Consider the following 16,342-nt stretch of genomic DNA (forward strand, 5'->3'; position numbering starts at 1 on the left):
CGCGGCGGGCGCGCGCACGCCCCGCCTCCGCCCGCTTCCCGCGTGCGCGCCCCGCCCCCTGGCGCTGCGATACGCCGAGCGCTCAACATCCGAGGACTTCGGCCGGGAGTAACCCCGCTGGCGTGACCTTTGCCCCCGCCGCGCCGCCCGGGGGCGGGCAGACCTCGGCGGCGGCCCGGGAGCGCTGCCCCGCGCCCTCGGCCCCCCCTGCCGCTCCCGCCCGGCGCGCGCCTGCTCGTCATGGCGGCCCTCAGCAAGTCCATCCCTCACAACTGCTACGAGATCGGCCACACTTGGCATCCCTCCTGCGGGGTCTCCTTCCTGCAGATCACCGGGGGCGCCCTGGAGGAGTCCCTGAAGATCTATGCCCCCCTGTACTTGGTGAGGCCCCCCGCGCCCCTCTCCCGGGGCGAGTGCGGGGTGGCGCTGGGCCGGGGGGGGATGCCGCGGCCCCCGAGGCGCCTGGGGGGCGCCCCCCGGCTCGGCCCTCCTTGGGAGAGGTCAGAGTGTTGGGGGCGGGTGTGGGAGGGGGTCTCCAGGGACCGACTGGCTGGATCCTACGCGGCGGCAGGGGAGGGAGCGAGCGGCTGAGCGTTCATCCCAGTGCCTGTTGCTGGGGAGAGGATGGACGCCAACTCCAGGGTTGACTTTAGGACACTCGAAAATGAACTCGGGACCCGCGTCCTGTGCCCTCTCCCCGGTCTGGTGATGAAGGAGTGCTCGTAGGTCAACGATAAGAATGACCTGCGACCTTTCCTTATCGAATTCCCCTGTTTGGTTATTTTGTTGTGTTTTTTTTTTTTTTTTCTTGGAAAAAGGGCAAATTTTACAGTATGTCCTTGGCTTCCGACCTGGTCTTAAATAACAGATTTGTGGAGGGAGGGTTTTGCAGGTGTTTTTGCAAGTTCACAAAATAGTGAGATTTTGGGGAGTGATTTAAAGGGTGGTTCCAGTTTTAGAGTCAGCGAAGGTCTGGCTTTTTGTATTACCTAGGTCCTTTTATTATACAATTTTATGTATAGAGCAGTTCTAACTTTGGAGTTTTAAATAGAGACTATTCGGGAATGTGTACGTTACTGAAAACTGTTAAAAAAAAGTTTGTTCCTAGATTTCTTTTTTTTTTTTTAATTTTGTCCTTAGTATTAAAGATTTATTACTTTGGTTTCTGAAGTACTGAAGTTAATTTCTCTTATTTTCTTGCCTTATAGAGTCTGTGTCGTAAGAAGGCAGAGATCATATTTTTGCATGCTTCCTAAAAGTTACATTCAATATTCAACGGATGATCAATAGATTCTTCTCAATAATAATTTGGATTTATACCCTAATATGTCTGAAAGTGTGTCATTGCCATATCTGAAGTACTACATGAAAAGTCTGATCATTTGCTACAGGGATTACTCTGGAGAAAATGGTGACCTCTGAGATTGCAAGTGCCACTTTCATTTTTATATAGACTTCAATGAGCCTTAGGAATCACCTCGGAATATTGTTAAAATGGGGGCTCCGATACAGTAGGTCTAGGTGGGCCCTAAGAGTCTACATTTCTAACAAGCTCTCAAGTGATGTCAGTGCTCCTGGTTCCAGGGCCACATTTTAAATAGTAAGGATCAGGAGGAGAGGCTGATAATCATAAAGTTATTATTGGAGCTGGAAATTTCTGTTTTGATTTTCTTTCGCAAAGATCCTTTTTTTATCTGCTTTTCCACATGAATTGTGGCCAGTCTATCTAGCTTCTTTAAAAAGCCAGAACATCTATAAACATTATTAGTCCTTGATACACTCGACTATACAAAAAGATTGTTCCCACCCTCAGGATTATGATCTAGATGGGGAGAGAGTATAGTTATGGAATTTCTCCCTCTGAAAATCCATAGCACTTTTACTGTGCCTCATTTCTTCATTCACCAGTTATTTGCCGTATCTGCTAGTGGGAGATCAGTATACATATACATAACTAGAGAATTTGTTGGACATGTTCCAAGATAGAGGAAATTCGGGGAAGCAACAGGAACTCAGTCTCCTGTTCCAGCAAGGTGGTGTGGAGGTGGGGATCAGGAAAAACTTGTTAAGAGTTTGTGTTTTACTATTATATCTCCAACTTCCCTAGATTAAATACTCCTTGAGGATAAAATCTGCATTTTATGTGGCCTTGTATCTCTGACAGCTGTGTATTTCAAATTCAGGTCACTACTTATTAGTGGTTGTGAAATAAAGTTAGTGGAAATTGACCAGCATTTTATTTTTAGTGAAACAGAATAGAATTGAAAATATTAGTATAAGCATTATTTCACGAAAGTTTTGTTTCAGTTATATATATATGTGTGTGTGTGTGTATCTGGCTACTTAGAACATATAGCAGTACCGTGCTCAAAGTGCTGGATATCTCTTGATTAAATGTGTGCCCTCAGGGGCAAGGTGCTGTGGTCCCATGGACTTGAAAAGGAGTCAAGGACATCTGGTTGGATTTGAATCTCAGTTCCTTTTGGCACTAGCTGTTTGATTGGCATGTTACTTTCTCTCTCTCTGTGAGAGTTATATGAAATAATGTATTGAAGATGTATGGCATATTGACGTTTATAATTGGTTTTGAATAAATACGTATTTTTTCCTCCCCTTCCCGCAGTAACACTTAAGCTAGGAGTGAAGGTCACTGAGGGTGGCTAGGGAAGGCTCCTTGGTGGAAAGCACGTCTGGTTTGAGCCTTGAAGGTAGGGATGGACAGACATCGATCAATGTAACAGATATTTACAGAGTACCTACTCTTCTTTATTCTTAATGGAGGGGATGGTGAATAGTGTGAACCGAGGCAGAAGTCTAAGTGGCTTTGTCAGAGAAGCAATGCAGACATTGATTAAATGAAATAGAAAGGTTGTATGTGAGAGTTTATGAGTATTAAAAGTTCCTACTCACTGAGCACTTATATGCTTAGTCCTTTATATATTCTATTTTTTAAAATTCTTACACAACTCTGCCTTATCCCATTTCATAGCAAAGAAAATTTAGTGTTAGAGAGATTAAGTGATTTATGAGATTCAGGGCTAGTAAGAGAAAGATACAGGATTCAGTTCAGATCAAGGTCCTTTCCCAAAGACAGTCAGAAGGTCTAAAGGAGCCATTGAATTCTTTTTTGGAGTTGCATGGATTTACCTTAAGGGGTTACAAGCAAAAACGGTGCCTTAAGATGATAAATCTTGTAGCACTGGCTAGACTGGGTTGGAGAGAATGTAGTGGCGGAAGTCACTAAGAGCTCCTGTGGAATCCTGGCTCTGAAGTTTACTAGCAGTGCGATGGACGGTGGAAAATGACTTCACCTCTTTGAGCTTTAGTCTTCTTTGTTTGCAGAAGATAATTATATCTACCTTTAAGTGCTGTTGTGAGAACTTAAACAGGATAATGATTTATAGGCATAGCAGTTGTCGCATAGTAGGATCTTAGTAAGTAAAATGTTATTATCGAGATGGTGTACGTTAATTCTGATCTTTTTCTCCATGTCCTGTTAGAACTCCTGTTAGTATGGTTTGTATTCAGAATTAGCATAGTACTTCAAAAAGTACTTAATAAGTGGCTGAATGAGTAAAAAATGTATTAATAAATGAATTAATGTAGACTGTAGGAATGAGAAGGTATTCAGCAGGTCTAAGGTAATGCCAGAGAGAGGTCAGTTCTCGAGGCATTTCACAGAAAGCTGAACAGGACTGAAAGGTTGAGGATATTGGGGCATGCCGTATAATACCTTGCTAATGTTTCTAGGATTTCAAATTTGATGGATGAAGTTGCCATCATTGGAAGAAATGGAGACGGTATAAACTGAAACTGGTTTGGGGGAAAAGTTTTAATCAAGTGTTTTTTAAATTCTACTTTCTGTATTTATGAATTTGCCTTTTCTAGATAGCGCATATAAATGAAATTAAAAAATATTTGTTCCTTTGTGTCTGGCTTATTTTCTTAGCATAATGTTTTCAAGGTCCATACATGTTGTAGTATGTATCAGAATTTCATTCCTTTTTGTGACTAAAAGATATTCCATTGAATGTATATACGACATTTTGCTTACCCATTCATCTGGTGATGATTGCTTGGGTTGTTCCCACATTTGGCTATTGTGAATAATGCTGCTATGAACATTTGCTTGCAAGTATCTGTTCAAGTCCTCTTTTCACTTCTTTTGGTTATGCACCTAGGAATGGAATTTTTGCATCATGTTTTAATTCGATGTTTACCTTTCTGAGGAACCGTTTTACTTTTTTCACAGCTGCTTCAGCATTTTACATTCTTATCAACAATGAAGTGTTCCTCTTTCTCTGCATCCTCATCAGCACTTCTTTTCTTCTCTTTTTTCTTTTTCTCTCTAATAACAGCCATTCTTGAGAGTGTGAGAAGGTATCTCATTGCAGGTTTTGATTTGCATTTTCCTAATGGCTAATGGTGAGGATAATAATGATGTTGAACATCTTTTCAAGTAATTATTTTCCTTTGTATATCTTCTTTGAAGCCATGTCCATTTAAAACCTGAGCCCATTTTTTTTTAAAGATTTATTTTATTTTTATTTATTTCTCTCCCCTTCCCCACTGCCCCCCCGCCAGTTATCTGCTCTCTGTGTCCATTTGCTGTGTGTTCTTCTGTGTCCACTTGTATTCTTGTCAGCGGCACCCAGAAACCCAGAATCTTTTTTTGTTGCGTCATCTTGCTGCATCAGCGGTTGCACTCCTGGACAGGCTGCACTTTTTTTTTTCCTGCTGGGTGGCTCTCCTTACGGGGTGCACTCCTTGCGCGTGGGGCTCTCCTACGCGGGGGACACACCTATGTGGGGGAGACATTCCTTGCTCACACCAGCACTGCACGTGGGCCAGCTCCACACAGGTCAGGAGGCCCGGGGTTTGAACCTTGGACTTCCCATGTGGTAGGTGGATGCCCTATAACAGTTGAGCCAAATCTGCTTCCCTGAACCCATTTTTAATTGATTTGTTTCTTTGAGTTGTAGGAGTTCTTTATAGGTTCTGTTTAAACCCTTATCAGATATATGTTTTCCAAATATTTTCTCCCATTATCTGGGTTGTATTTTTACTTTTGTGATAATGTTTGTCTTAGTTTGCCACAGGGCTGCCAGTGCAAGTACCAGAAATGTGTTTGCTTTTCTAAAGGGTGTTTATTTGGGGTAAAAGCATACATAGAGTTTTGAGGCTGTGAAATGTCCAAATTAAGGCAACAGCAGAGATGCTCTCTTACCAAAGTCAGCTATACAATAGTATTGACATGCATATTTACCCATTTAATTATCTTTACTGGAGATCTTTATTTCTTAAGGCCACTTTGATCCATTGTCTAGTGTCCCTTCCTTTGAACCTCAAGAACTTTCTTTAGTATTTCCTATAGAGCAAGTCTAGTGTTGACAAATTTCCTCAGCTCTTGTACCTGGTTATCTCATAATCTCCTTATTTTTAAAAGACAGTTTTGCCAGATAAAGAATTCTTATTTGGCCTTTTTTTTTTCTTTTGAAATTTAAATATGCCATTCTATTACCTTCTTGCCTCTGTGGTTTCTGATGAGAAATTGTCAGTTAATATTATTGAGATTCCCTCATACCTGACACATTGCTTCTCTCTGGCTTTCAGGATTCTCTGTCTTTGACATCGGACATTTGATTATAATGCATCCTGGTGTGGGTCTCTTTGTGTATATCCTTTTTAGAGTTTGTTGAGTTTCTTGGATTGTATATTCATGACTTTTGTTAAAACTTAACATCCTAATTATAGTTTTGATTTGGTAGCAACTTAACTTTAGTAACAAACGCTGTTCCCATATCCTTTCATACCTCCACTTTTTTTTGGTACTTGTCTAATAGGGAGTTCATTGGGAGTTCGGCCCAATGAAATGCAAATGCAGGGTCCTCACTCTCTTTTCTGGGCCTGTGTCTTATTCTCAGCTTGTGCTTACTATTGGGACTTAGGAGTTCCCTTGTTTTATAAGAATTTGAATTTGTACACTGTATATCCACAACCATAGATTATCATTACTTTCATGCATTTGTATTTTAACACCTGTAAGAAGTAGTAAGTGGAGTTACATACCAAAAGACACAATTAACAATAGTTCTGGCATTTGTAACTACCCAAGTAGTTACCATTGTTTAGTGTCCTTTCAGTTTGAAAAAAACTCCTTTTTGCTTTGCTTGTAGGACAGGTCTAGTGGTGAACTCCCTCAGCTTTTGGTTATCTAGGACTGACCTAACCTTTCCCTCATTTTTTTTTTATTGTCTATTTTTAATGATAAATAGATCATACAAAACGTTACCTTAGAAAACGTAAGAGGGGAAAACGGACTTTGGCCCAGTGGTTAGGGCGTCCGTCTACCACATGGGAGGTCCGCGGTTCAAGCCCCGGGCCTCCTTGACCCGTGTGGAGCTGGCCCATGCGCAGTGCTGATGCGCGCAAGGAGTGCCTGTGCTACACAGGGGTGTCCCCCGCGTAGGGGAGCCCCACATGCAAGGAGTGCACCCATAAGGAGAGCCGCCCAGCGCGAAGGAGGGAGCAGCCTGCCGAGGAATGGCGCCGCCCACACTTCCCGTTCCGCTGACGACAACAGAAGCGGACAAAGAAACAAGACGCAGCAAAAAGACACACAGAAAGCAGACAACCGGGGGAGGAAAGGGGAATTAAATAAATAAAAATAAATCTTAAAAAAAAAAAAAAGAAAGAAAAGAAAACGTAAGAGGTTCCCATATACTCACATCCCTTATTCCCCACTCCTCCCACATCACCATCCCCTTTCATCAGTGAGGCACATTCATTGCATTTGGTGAATACACCCTGGAGCACTGCCACCCTGCATGGACCATAGTTTCCCTCATTTTTGAAAGAACATCTTGCTGAATATAAAATTCTTGATTTGGCAACTGTTTTCTCTCAGCACTTTCACGCACTGCCTCCTCTCTTCTGTGGTTTTAATGAGAAATCAGCATATACTCCAATTGGGACTCCCTTGTATATAGCATGTTGCTTTTTCTTTTGCAGCTTTTATGACTCTTTGTGTCCCTTGCATTTGAGAATTTGATCAACATATGTCTGAGCATATTTTTCTTCAGCTTTATCCTGTGTGGTGGTCTCTGCTTTTGGATGTGTATATTCATGTACTTTGCCGTGTTTGGGAAGTTTTCTGCCATTGTTTCTTTGAATATTCCTTTTGTCCCTTTCTCTCCTCCTCCTTTCTCTGGGACTCCCATAATATGTATATTGTTACATTTGATAGGGTTCCATAGGTCTCTCAGGGTATTTTCCCTATTTCTGATTCTTTTTTCTTTCTGCTTCTCAGTGTGACTCGTTTCAGTTGTTGAGTTTTTAGGTTCATGGACTCTTTCTTCTGGCTGCTCCAATCTGCTATTGAAACTGTCCTGGGAATTTTTTATTTCAGTTATTGTGGTCTTCATCTCCAGTAGGTCTGGTTGGTTCCTTTTTAAAATTTCTGTCTCATTATTGATATTCTCATATTGTTGATTCATTGTTTTCCTGATATCCTTTAATTCTTTCTCTGTATTTTTCTTTATCTTCTCAAGCATATTGAACATTATATTTTTAAAAGAATTGTCAGGTATGTCCACAGTCTGGTCTTCTCTTTTGATGCTTTCTGGATTTTTATCCACTTCCTTTAGATGGGCTGTCATTTCCCGTTTGTCTTGTAATCTTTCATTGCATGTGGTATATTTTTGTATTTTAAAATGTTAAATCTGGGATGTAGTCCCTGTGCTGTCCTTTTCTTGAGTTTGTATCCAGCTTGTGTTATGACAGAGATTTTTTTTTTTAATGTCAGGAACATACAAAATGAAACAAAACTATGCAAAAATCACCTTTCATAGTTTTTGCAAATTGGCTTTGTGTTGGTTAGTGCAGCCTTCAGAGTTCAGTCCCCCTATCAAAAATTTCAGCCCAAGGAAATGCAAATATAGGGTCCTTGCTCTCTTTCCTGGGCAGGTGTCTTATCCTCAGCTTGTGCTTACTAGTGGGCCTTAGGAGTTCCCCTGGTTATAAGAGTATGAATGCCCCCTCTCCTTCTCAGGAAACAGACCTCTCTCCTGGGTGCTACACCTCAGGACTTAAACCTTTGCCCCACGCTGTCACACTCAATTGCTTCTTACCCATTTTCACTTGCCCTGTCTCAGGCTGCTTTTGTTGGAGTCCAACTTCTGGAAGGGGAGGGGCAGGAGAGGATTTTTCCCAGATCAGTTTTTCTAGTTGGAACAAGTCCAGGTACCCACAAATAGAATGCCGGCCAGTTCTACACTGCCTTGGGGCAGAGGGTGGGGGAGGGTCCAGCGAGGGTGCCAGGGGTGTCCCCCATGGGCCTTTGAAACTGTCATTTCTTGGTTCAGCACTTGCCCATTATATGCAGTTTTGACGAATGGTCCTGAATTTAAAGTTTCCTTTGTTGCATTTACCCAGGGTAGGTTGGAGCTGTGGCCGCCCTCAGAGCAGGGCATCCAGCGATCTGAAGTAGCTAATCAAAAGCACTGATGAGTGATTAGGCCACACATCCCAGTATCCTGGGGGAACTGGGTCTTTATATCCCACCCTGGCCACTAGAAGCTCCGCCAAGGGCTGGAGTTGAGAACCTTACTGCTGACTGCTGTGGTGCTGGGGTATGAGCTATGGTAGCTGCTGCCCAGAGAGTGTAATTTACTGGTGTTCCCCGTGCCTCTTCCTCCTGCTCTGTGCAGATTCTGTTAGACTCTGGAGTTTCAAAATAGTTCATTTAGACAATTCCTGCCTGTTTAATAGTTGTTCTGATGAAAGGACTGATTGCTGGAGCTTTTTACTCTGCCATCTTCCCACGATTGAACTTAATATTTCTCTCTTTCTTTCATTAAAAAATTTTTCCCCCCAAAGACTTTTCATTTATTTATTTCTCCCTCCTCCCTCCATTTTTTGCTCTCTGTCCATTTGCTGTGTGTTCTCCTGTGTCTGCTTGTATTCTCATTAGGTGGCTCTGGGAACCGATCCTGGGACCCTCTGGAGTGGGAGAGAGGCGATCATTCTTATGTGCCACCTCTGCTCCCTGTTCTGCTTTGTCTCTTATTATCTCTTCTCTGTGTCTCTTTCTGTTGCGTCATCTTGCTGCGCCAGCTCTCCTTGTGGGCCAGCATTCCTGCGCGGGACAGCACTCCGTGTGGGCCAGCTCACCACATGGGCCAGCTTGCCTTCACCAGGAGGCCCTGGGTATTGAACCCTGGACTTCCTTTATGGTAGACGGGAGCCCAATTGCTTGAGCCACATCCACTTCCCTTAATATTTCTTAATGGGTGAAGTAGTTGAATTTTACTTAAATCCTTTAGTAATTTAGTTTAATATATATATTTAACAATCATATAACATAGCACATATATTTATATACTGCTTTCTACTCTTACATTTTAAGAAATGTTTATTTTCAGACTCTATGTTTCTTTGATATATTAGTTGTTTCTCACTTACTGAAGCATTTAAATTCTAGGGTTCTCTTCATTCTGACTGAAGAGATAGCATTTTTTTTGTCTCTGTGTTGGTGTTGACTATCTGCTGTAAGTTCTAGGTATTTGTGAGTTTAGGGAAAGTTGATTTTTCATTCGTCAGGTAGTTAGTGATCTCCCACGAAGGAATAATTTGCTGTGTTGCTTTTTAAAGAGATTCTCATAATGGCTTATTTTCTGTGTGTTCCCAACATTTTTCCTTTTTGAAGTCAGAATTTCAGGAGTCTTTATTACATTTCTTGGTATTCCTTCTTAGTTTTTCTTTTTAAACTGATGTTTTCAAATAATGACACTATCTAAAGCTGATTGAAATTATTTTGTGGTTCAAAATAAATGAGAGAATTTCTAAGAAATGAATATAAGGTGCTTTCCTCTTGTTATGAAGGGAGACCTTCAGAAAGAAATTCTTGCCCCATCTTTGGGTATAAACAATATTTCAGAAAGTAACTGGTTTTTGCTGATAATGACAAACTATCTGAATTGAGAGACTGGAGCACAAACTTCTGTTCTGTAAATGTTATCTGTATAAGCTTTGGAAGTGGTAAAAAATGTGCTAAAACCTTGATAGTAGATTGACCATTTATAAATATTTCATTACATTTATTGAATAGCTGTCAGTCATTGTGCGATGTGATAATTAGGGAAGGAGAATTAATTGAAGTGACTTCTAAACAAAGACTTTTGGAAGTCTTTTAAAAAATGTGTTGATACAATTTTTATATTTTTATAGCATCGTGAATATAACTTATTTTCACATCCCCAAGGACTATACTGGGCCTATGATAATGCGTAATATTGCTTGATGATTAAGAGTCTTGTAATATTTTAGGCCCATTATTCTTTAGTGATCATGTTATAATTCTGTATTAAAGATTAGCTAGGCGACATTGTGATTATACGAAAAGCCATTGATTATACACTTTTTTTTTTAAAGATTTATTTTATTTTTTTCTCTCCCTTCCCCCCACCCCAGTTGTCTGTTCTCTGTGTCCATGTGCTGCGTATTCTTTTTGTGGCTTCTGCTGTTGTCAGCGGCACGGGAATCTGTGTCTCTTTTTGTTATACTTTGGATAGATTGTGTGGTATGTGAATGAATGTATTTCAGTAAAACTGCTTAACAACAAAAAAAGATTTGATGGGATGTCTGTTGACTCTAAGTCAATCTTTTCATAGCCTTTTTGATTAATCACTAACATTTGCTTGCTTCCTGATTGATCTTCTCTAAAAGAGTTGTGTTTTGAGATTTGTATATATTTTCCTTCATTTTTAATTTGAGATTTGTCTGTTTCATTTTAGGATACTGGGGCTAATTGGGATATTAAAACATATTTGTTGAATGAGCTCAATTCATTAGTAAATCAAATTAGTGTTATAAATAGAGAAATAAAGAAAAAAAGAAAAAATCTAAAAAAAAAGAAAAAATAGATATTATAAACTGTATATGAGATTGTCTGTCTTCCTTATTCTTATCCTTGAGAAGATTTAATAATTGAAATGAGTATTTGTAGATTTTAGCTAATTTTGCTTTCAGCAGCATTGAAAACTATTAAGTATGAAGAAAAAGTATGAAAAGAGTAAGAGTTCTAGATCAGGTATCACCAGACTTGAGCAGATTCCTTTTATAAGGATGGTGTATTTACAGTGTTTTCAACTTGTTATGTTTATTATGTATAGTCTTTTGACATATTACAGTTGTCAGATTAGTTTGCCTTCTTGGTTTGAACTGAATCTGTGGAGTTTGGGTGGAGATTAATCTAGTTTGATAGTTTTCTTAAAGGATTATCTTTTGGCAGTGATGGATGGATGGATAATCCTTGATTTTTAAACCTTGAGAAAGTAGGCATGGGACCTTTTTACCAGACCTGTGTTTCGGAAACACCCAAGTACAGGGAACGTTGAATCAAGCAGGACCGACTTTAATTTCATAGTTTGCTCATAGCTCCATTTAGAGCTCGTGGAGTGTTACTGTAACTCTATTTACCCTGAATCATTTTCTCTTTCACTTTCCCTTTCCTCCCCTCATTTCATTCCTCAGACATTACAGATTGTCCACATTGTGCCAGAACTGTAGGGTAGGGGATGCGGGAGCTGGAAGTTACAGTTTCCCCTTCTCCCCGCCCCACCAAATAATTTCATTTGTGATAAGTACTATTAAGGAAAAGTAGGGAGTGTTATTAGGGAGCATTACTAGGGTTTACAAAAGCCTTCCGCAGGAAGCGGCGTAGTGATTGTATGCACGTATGTGAATCTGTATTAGGCTTACCATGTATAGCACAAAAAAACAATTTGGTGTGAGGAAATTGAAGGAAATAAGAAGCAAATACTTTATAGAAAGAGTGGTTATCTGACAACTTTGTAAGTCCAGAACTCTGGCCAAGAATTTGATTTCATTCCCTTTGAATTTGGTGTTTACATAAACTCGAAGCCCAAGGCAGTAAGAAAACATCACTTCAGACCCTACAAATACCTTGATTAACAGATTCTCTGAGAGAGAAGCCTCCTTCTAATAATATCTATATTTTAAATTTTTGTAGTTCGAAATTTTCAGTTACAAATATTTGAAAAACTTTTTTGAACAACTTTTATTTGCCATCACCTTTTAAGATTAATCGAGACTGCTTTAGACAAAATTGTGAAGTGAGGTCTGTGAAATTAAGTAATCTAGATCCTTAGCTTTTTTTTCCTGTGCTCTTTCCTTTTTTTCCTCTGGTAGTGTATTACTCAGGGTCCTCTAGAGAAACAGAATCAACAAGAGATATCTGTCAATAGTATGGGATTCTATAAGAGTGTCTCATGTAGCCGTGGGGATGCACAAGTCCAGGTTCCGCAGGCAGGCCATAACCAGGGGCTGTAATGAAAGTCCAGTGAAGGTTCTTGATGAGTTCTGAGAGATGTTGGCTGTTCAAAGAGGAGCTGGGAAATTCTCTCTCAATGCTGGAATCACTTCCCCTTTTAAGGGATTCAACTGATTGGGTTTAGTGTCACTCATTGCTGATGGCAATCTCCCTGATTGATCGGCTATCCATGATTTACCACTGCAGTAAAGCCAGTGGTGACTAAAGTCCATAAATGCCCTTGTATTACAGTTAGCCCAGTGCTTGCTTGACCAAACAACTGGGCACAATTACCTGGCGGAGATGACACAATAGCTGAACCATCACAGGTGGTAACTCTCTTTTCAGGTTCAGTTAGGTGGCAAATGTTACATTCATCAGAAAATAGTAAGGGATCGGTTGAAGTGCAATTTAAACATCTTGAGAAATGTTGAGGCAGTTTTTTTCTTTTCTTTTAAAGATGTATTTATTTATGCTCCCCCCCCCCCCTCGCCATTGTCTGCTCTGTGTATCTATTCACTGTGTGTTCTTCTATGTCTGCTTGTCTTCTCTCTAGGTGGCACTGGGAACCAGTCTTGGGACCTTCCAGAGTGGGAGAGAGGCGCTCAATCTCTTGTGCCATCTCAGCAACCTGGTCTGCTGTGTCTCTTATTGTCTCTCCCGTGCCTTTTTTTGTTGTGTCATCTTGCTGCGCCAGCTCTCCGTGTAGGCTAGCACTCTGGGGGCAGCACTCCTGCACGGGCCAGCTCTCCGCTTGGGCCAGTTCACCACATGGGCCAATTTGCCTTCAACAGGGGGCCCCAAGAATCTATTTTTCATCTGAATCAAGTTCTTTGATAAGAAGTGTATTATTAGAATTTTTCATTACTTAAGGGGTGTCAGATTAGATATTTGTACTGAAGTATGCAGAAGATGGAATGTGTGAAAGTATATTTTAGTTTAAGATAATAGAATTGCATAGTTGAAATGGCAGGTATGTGTTTTGAAGACTGCTCCTGTATTACCAAAAATATTGATATTAGTTGCTTAGTCTGACAAACGTATATAATGTACTCAGGGTTAAATATGAGTCTTGTTCTTTTTTTAATTTTTAAAATTTATTTCTCTCCTCCCCACCCCGTTCTGCTCTCTGTGTCTGTTCACTGTGTGTTCTTCTGTGTCCGCTTGGATTATTATCAGTGGCACTGGGAATCTCTGTCTCTTTTTTTGTTGCATCAACTCTCTGTGTGTGTGGCGCCACACCTGGGCAGGCTGTGCTTCCTTTGCGAAGGGTGGCTTTCCTTATGGGATACACTACTTGCACATGGGGCTCCCCTATGCAGGGAACACCCCTGCGTGGCAGGACACTCCTTGTGTACATCAGCACTGCACGTGGGCCAGCTCACCACACAGGTCAGGAGGCCCTGGGTTTGAACCCTGGACTTCCCATGTGGTAGGCAGGCACTCTATCATTTGAGCCAAGTCTGCGTCCCTGAGTCTTGTTCTTGATCATAATTTGTCTCAATATTTTATCTTAAGTACATTTTCAGATTTACCTTTAAAGCCTTATTTCAACGTTGCGTATAAATTTGGAAAGTGACCCTTTTACTGAGATTGGTAAGGCTATTATTATAGGTCAGACTTAATGGTCATCGCTAAACCGTGATGACATGATTTTCATTATAGGGAGGCTTTATCATAAACAGTTAAGGAAAATTTTTGAAGATTTGCTTGTAACTTCCCAAATATATTATTAACAGAATTGCCCTAGTTTTTAAGTTTTAAATTTGTTTTTAATAAGCTGGTTGTCTGTCCCTGATGTTACAGCATGGTCGAGGGTATTGGGTGTTACAATATCTGGGTTCTTGTTTTGCTGTATGATTTATAGTGTGCTTCTCAGGTTCCTCATCTGTAAATAGATGATAATCTTGCTTTAACTTCCTCATGGTTTGTAGTGGGAATCGTATGAGAGAGTGCATTTTAAAAAGCTCTGAAAAATGTAAGAAGGTAGGTAAATAAATATTGGTCTGTAATACTTATTTCTTGTCATTTTTTAAAAGATATTTAAATTTGGCTTTTGTAGCTTATAATTTTAACTTTAAAAATAAAAATGTTAGAAACAGTTCAAATTTGGTGTGATTTATTCATGGCAAAGTATTTCTACATATTTTATTATGCTAAATATTTTTTAAAACTAGGACTTCTTTTTAAAAAGGGTTTAAAACTTTATTAGAAAAAAAATACAGGAAGTCTTCGGACTATAGATGAAGATCCTTTTTAGTTCTGTCTATTGAAGTTTTGTTTTTGTTTTGGATCTGTTGGTGCAACAAAAATGTGGTTTAGGGAAGCAGACTTGGCCCAATGGATAGGGCCTCTGCCTATCACATGGGAGGTCTGCGGTTCAAACCCCGGGCCTCCTTGACCTGTGTGCAGCTGGCCCATGCGCAGTGCTGATGCGTGCAAGGAGTGCCCTGCCACACAGGGGTGTCCCCCACATGGGGGAGCGCCATGCGCAAGGAGTGCGCCCCGTAAGGAGAGCCGCACAGCGCGAAAGAAAGTGCAGCCTGCCCAGGAATGGTGCTGCACACATAGAGAGCTGACACAACAAGATGATGCAACAAAAGCAGACACAGATTCCTGGGGCCGCTGATAAGGATGGAAGCGATCAGAGAAGAACACACAGGAAATGGACTCAGAGAGCAGACATCTGGCGTGGGGGTGGGGAAATAAATAAATCTTTTTAAAAAAATGCGGTTTAGTTTTGGCTCTCATGTGGACCATTTAACCTCTGAATAATGCTGTACAGCTTTCCTGACCATGGAATGGTCAGGCAATAGTGACCATCCTGGTCACTGATCCCATTATAAGAGACAGGTTGGGGAAGACCTGAGGCATTACCGATGCCTTATAATTCTTTTTAATGCTGTTTCTTTTAATGTCTTCTAAGCATTCATAAAACAAAGCTGCACAGTACATAAAGGAAGTGAGTGTGGTTTATTGATGGAAACTAGTATTTTCTAATGCCTACTATGTGCTAGTTACTCTGCTAAGTATATTTGTCATCTCATTTCTTTAAAAAGTACTGAGATATTGGAGGAAGAAGGAAAAAAGTTAAGTACACATTTTGCTTGTTGTCTTTTCTATTGGGATTAGTTCTTTTTATTTGCTGATTTAATGCTGTGAATATTGTGTTTCCATCTTTGTCTTTACCTCTAGTAGACAGGGAATGTGATTTCTAGTCCTGGAGTCATCACTGGTACATGTGTATACCAAATTCATGAATATGAAGTAAGGTTATTTATATATCATAGTTGTATTTTCCCTATATTTCTGTGTGTTTTATTTTTCTTTCAGGATAGGCAGCCTGAACTCCTGTTGTGGCTAGTAAGCTGAATTTTTAATTTATAATATGCGCTATGGATAAGTGGTATTTCTCCCTATTTAGACTATATCAGAGTTCAGCATCAAGTGGTGGTTAAGAGTATGGACCATGGAGCCACTGGGCTTATTTTAATCCTGGCTCTGATACTTGTTAGCTTAATCTCTCTGTGCCCATGTTTTCTCATCTTTTAAAATGGGTAATAATCTCGTCCATCTCATAGACTGTTGTGAAGATTAAGAGAATTAATATTTGCATGGTGTTTGGAACAGTGCCTTCTTTCCTGGAACATAGTAAGTGGTTGAAAGACCCTGCTTTAAAGAAGTCATTATTTGCTAGTGACTTCTTTGAGAAAGATTAAAGAAATAAGACATAAAATCCACTCTTCACTCATTATTGTGAACTTTTTTATTTCACAAAGAAAACCAGATTTTTTAAACCCTCTAGGATTGGCATCTTCTAGTGTTGAGACAAGCAATGACTGTTAAATTATGTATACTAATAAGGCTTATGATATTAATAGGACTAAAATTTTTGAGAGCCTTTTGAGGCCCCTTTGAGAGCCAATTAGCCTTGTTATATTCCACGGCCATAGACTGCAATCCCAGTACTAGTCAACAATCTCTATAGCAAATGTGTGGCATTAACCACTT

General features: G+C 40.3%; 1 protein-coding gene across 2 annotated transcripts in view; it reads left to right on the top strand.

Annotated features, from left to right (window-relative positions):
• The first annotated feature begins 42 nt into the window (after positions 1–42).
• Positions 43–16,342, top strand: part of TMEM135 (transmembrane protein 135) — a 305,374-nt gene continuing 289,074 nt past the window's right edge. The window contains exon 1 of one of the 2 annotated variants that reach the window (XM_058306154.2): positions 43–381. In XM_058306154.2, the coding sequence (XP_058162137.1) occupies positions 241–381 (141 nt within the window). In that variant the 5' untranslated portion in view covers positions 43–240. The remainder of the gene's footprint in view (positions 382–16,342) is intronic. The other variant, XM_058306155.2, reaches the window with a different exon arrangement.

Source organism: Dasypus novemcinctus, chromosome 10 (genome assembly GCF_030445035.2).
Source record: "Dasypus novemcinctus isolate mDasNov1 chromosome 10, mDasNov1.1.hap2, whole genome shotgun sequence".
Classification (NCBI taxonomy): domain Eukaryota; kingdom Metazoa; phylum Chordata; class Mammalia; order Cingulata; family Dasypodidae; genus Dasypus; species Dasypus novemcinctus.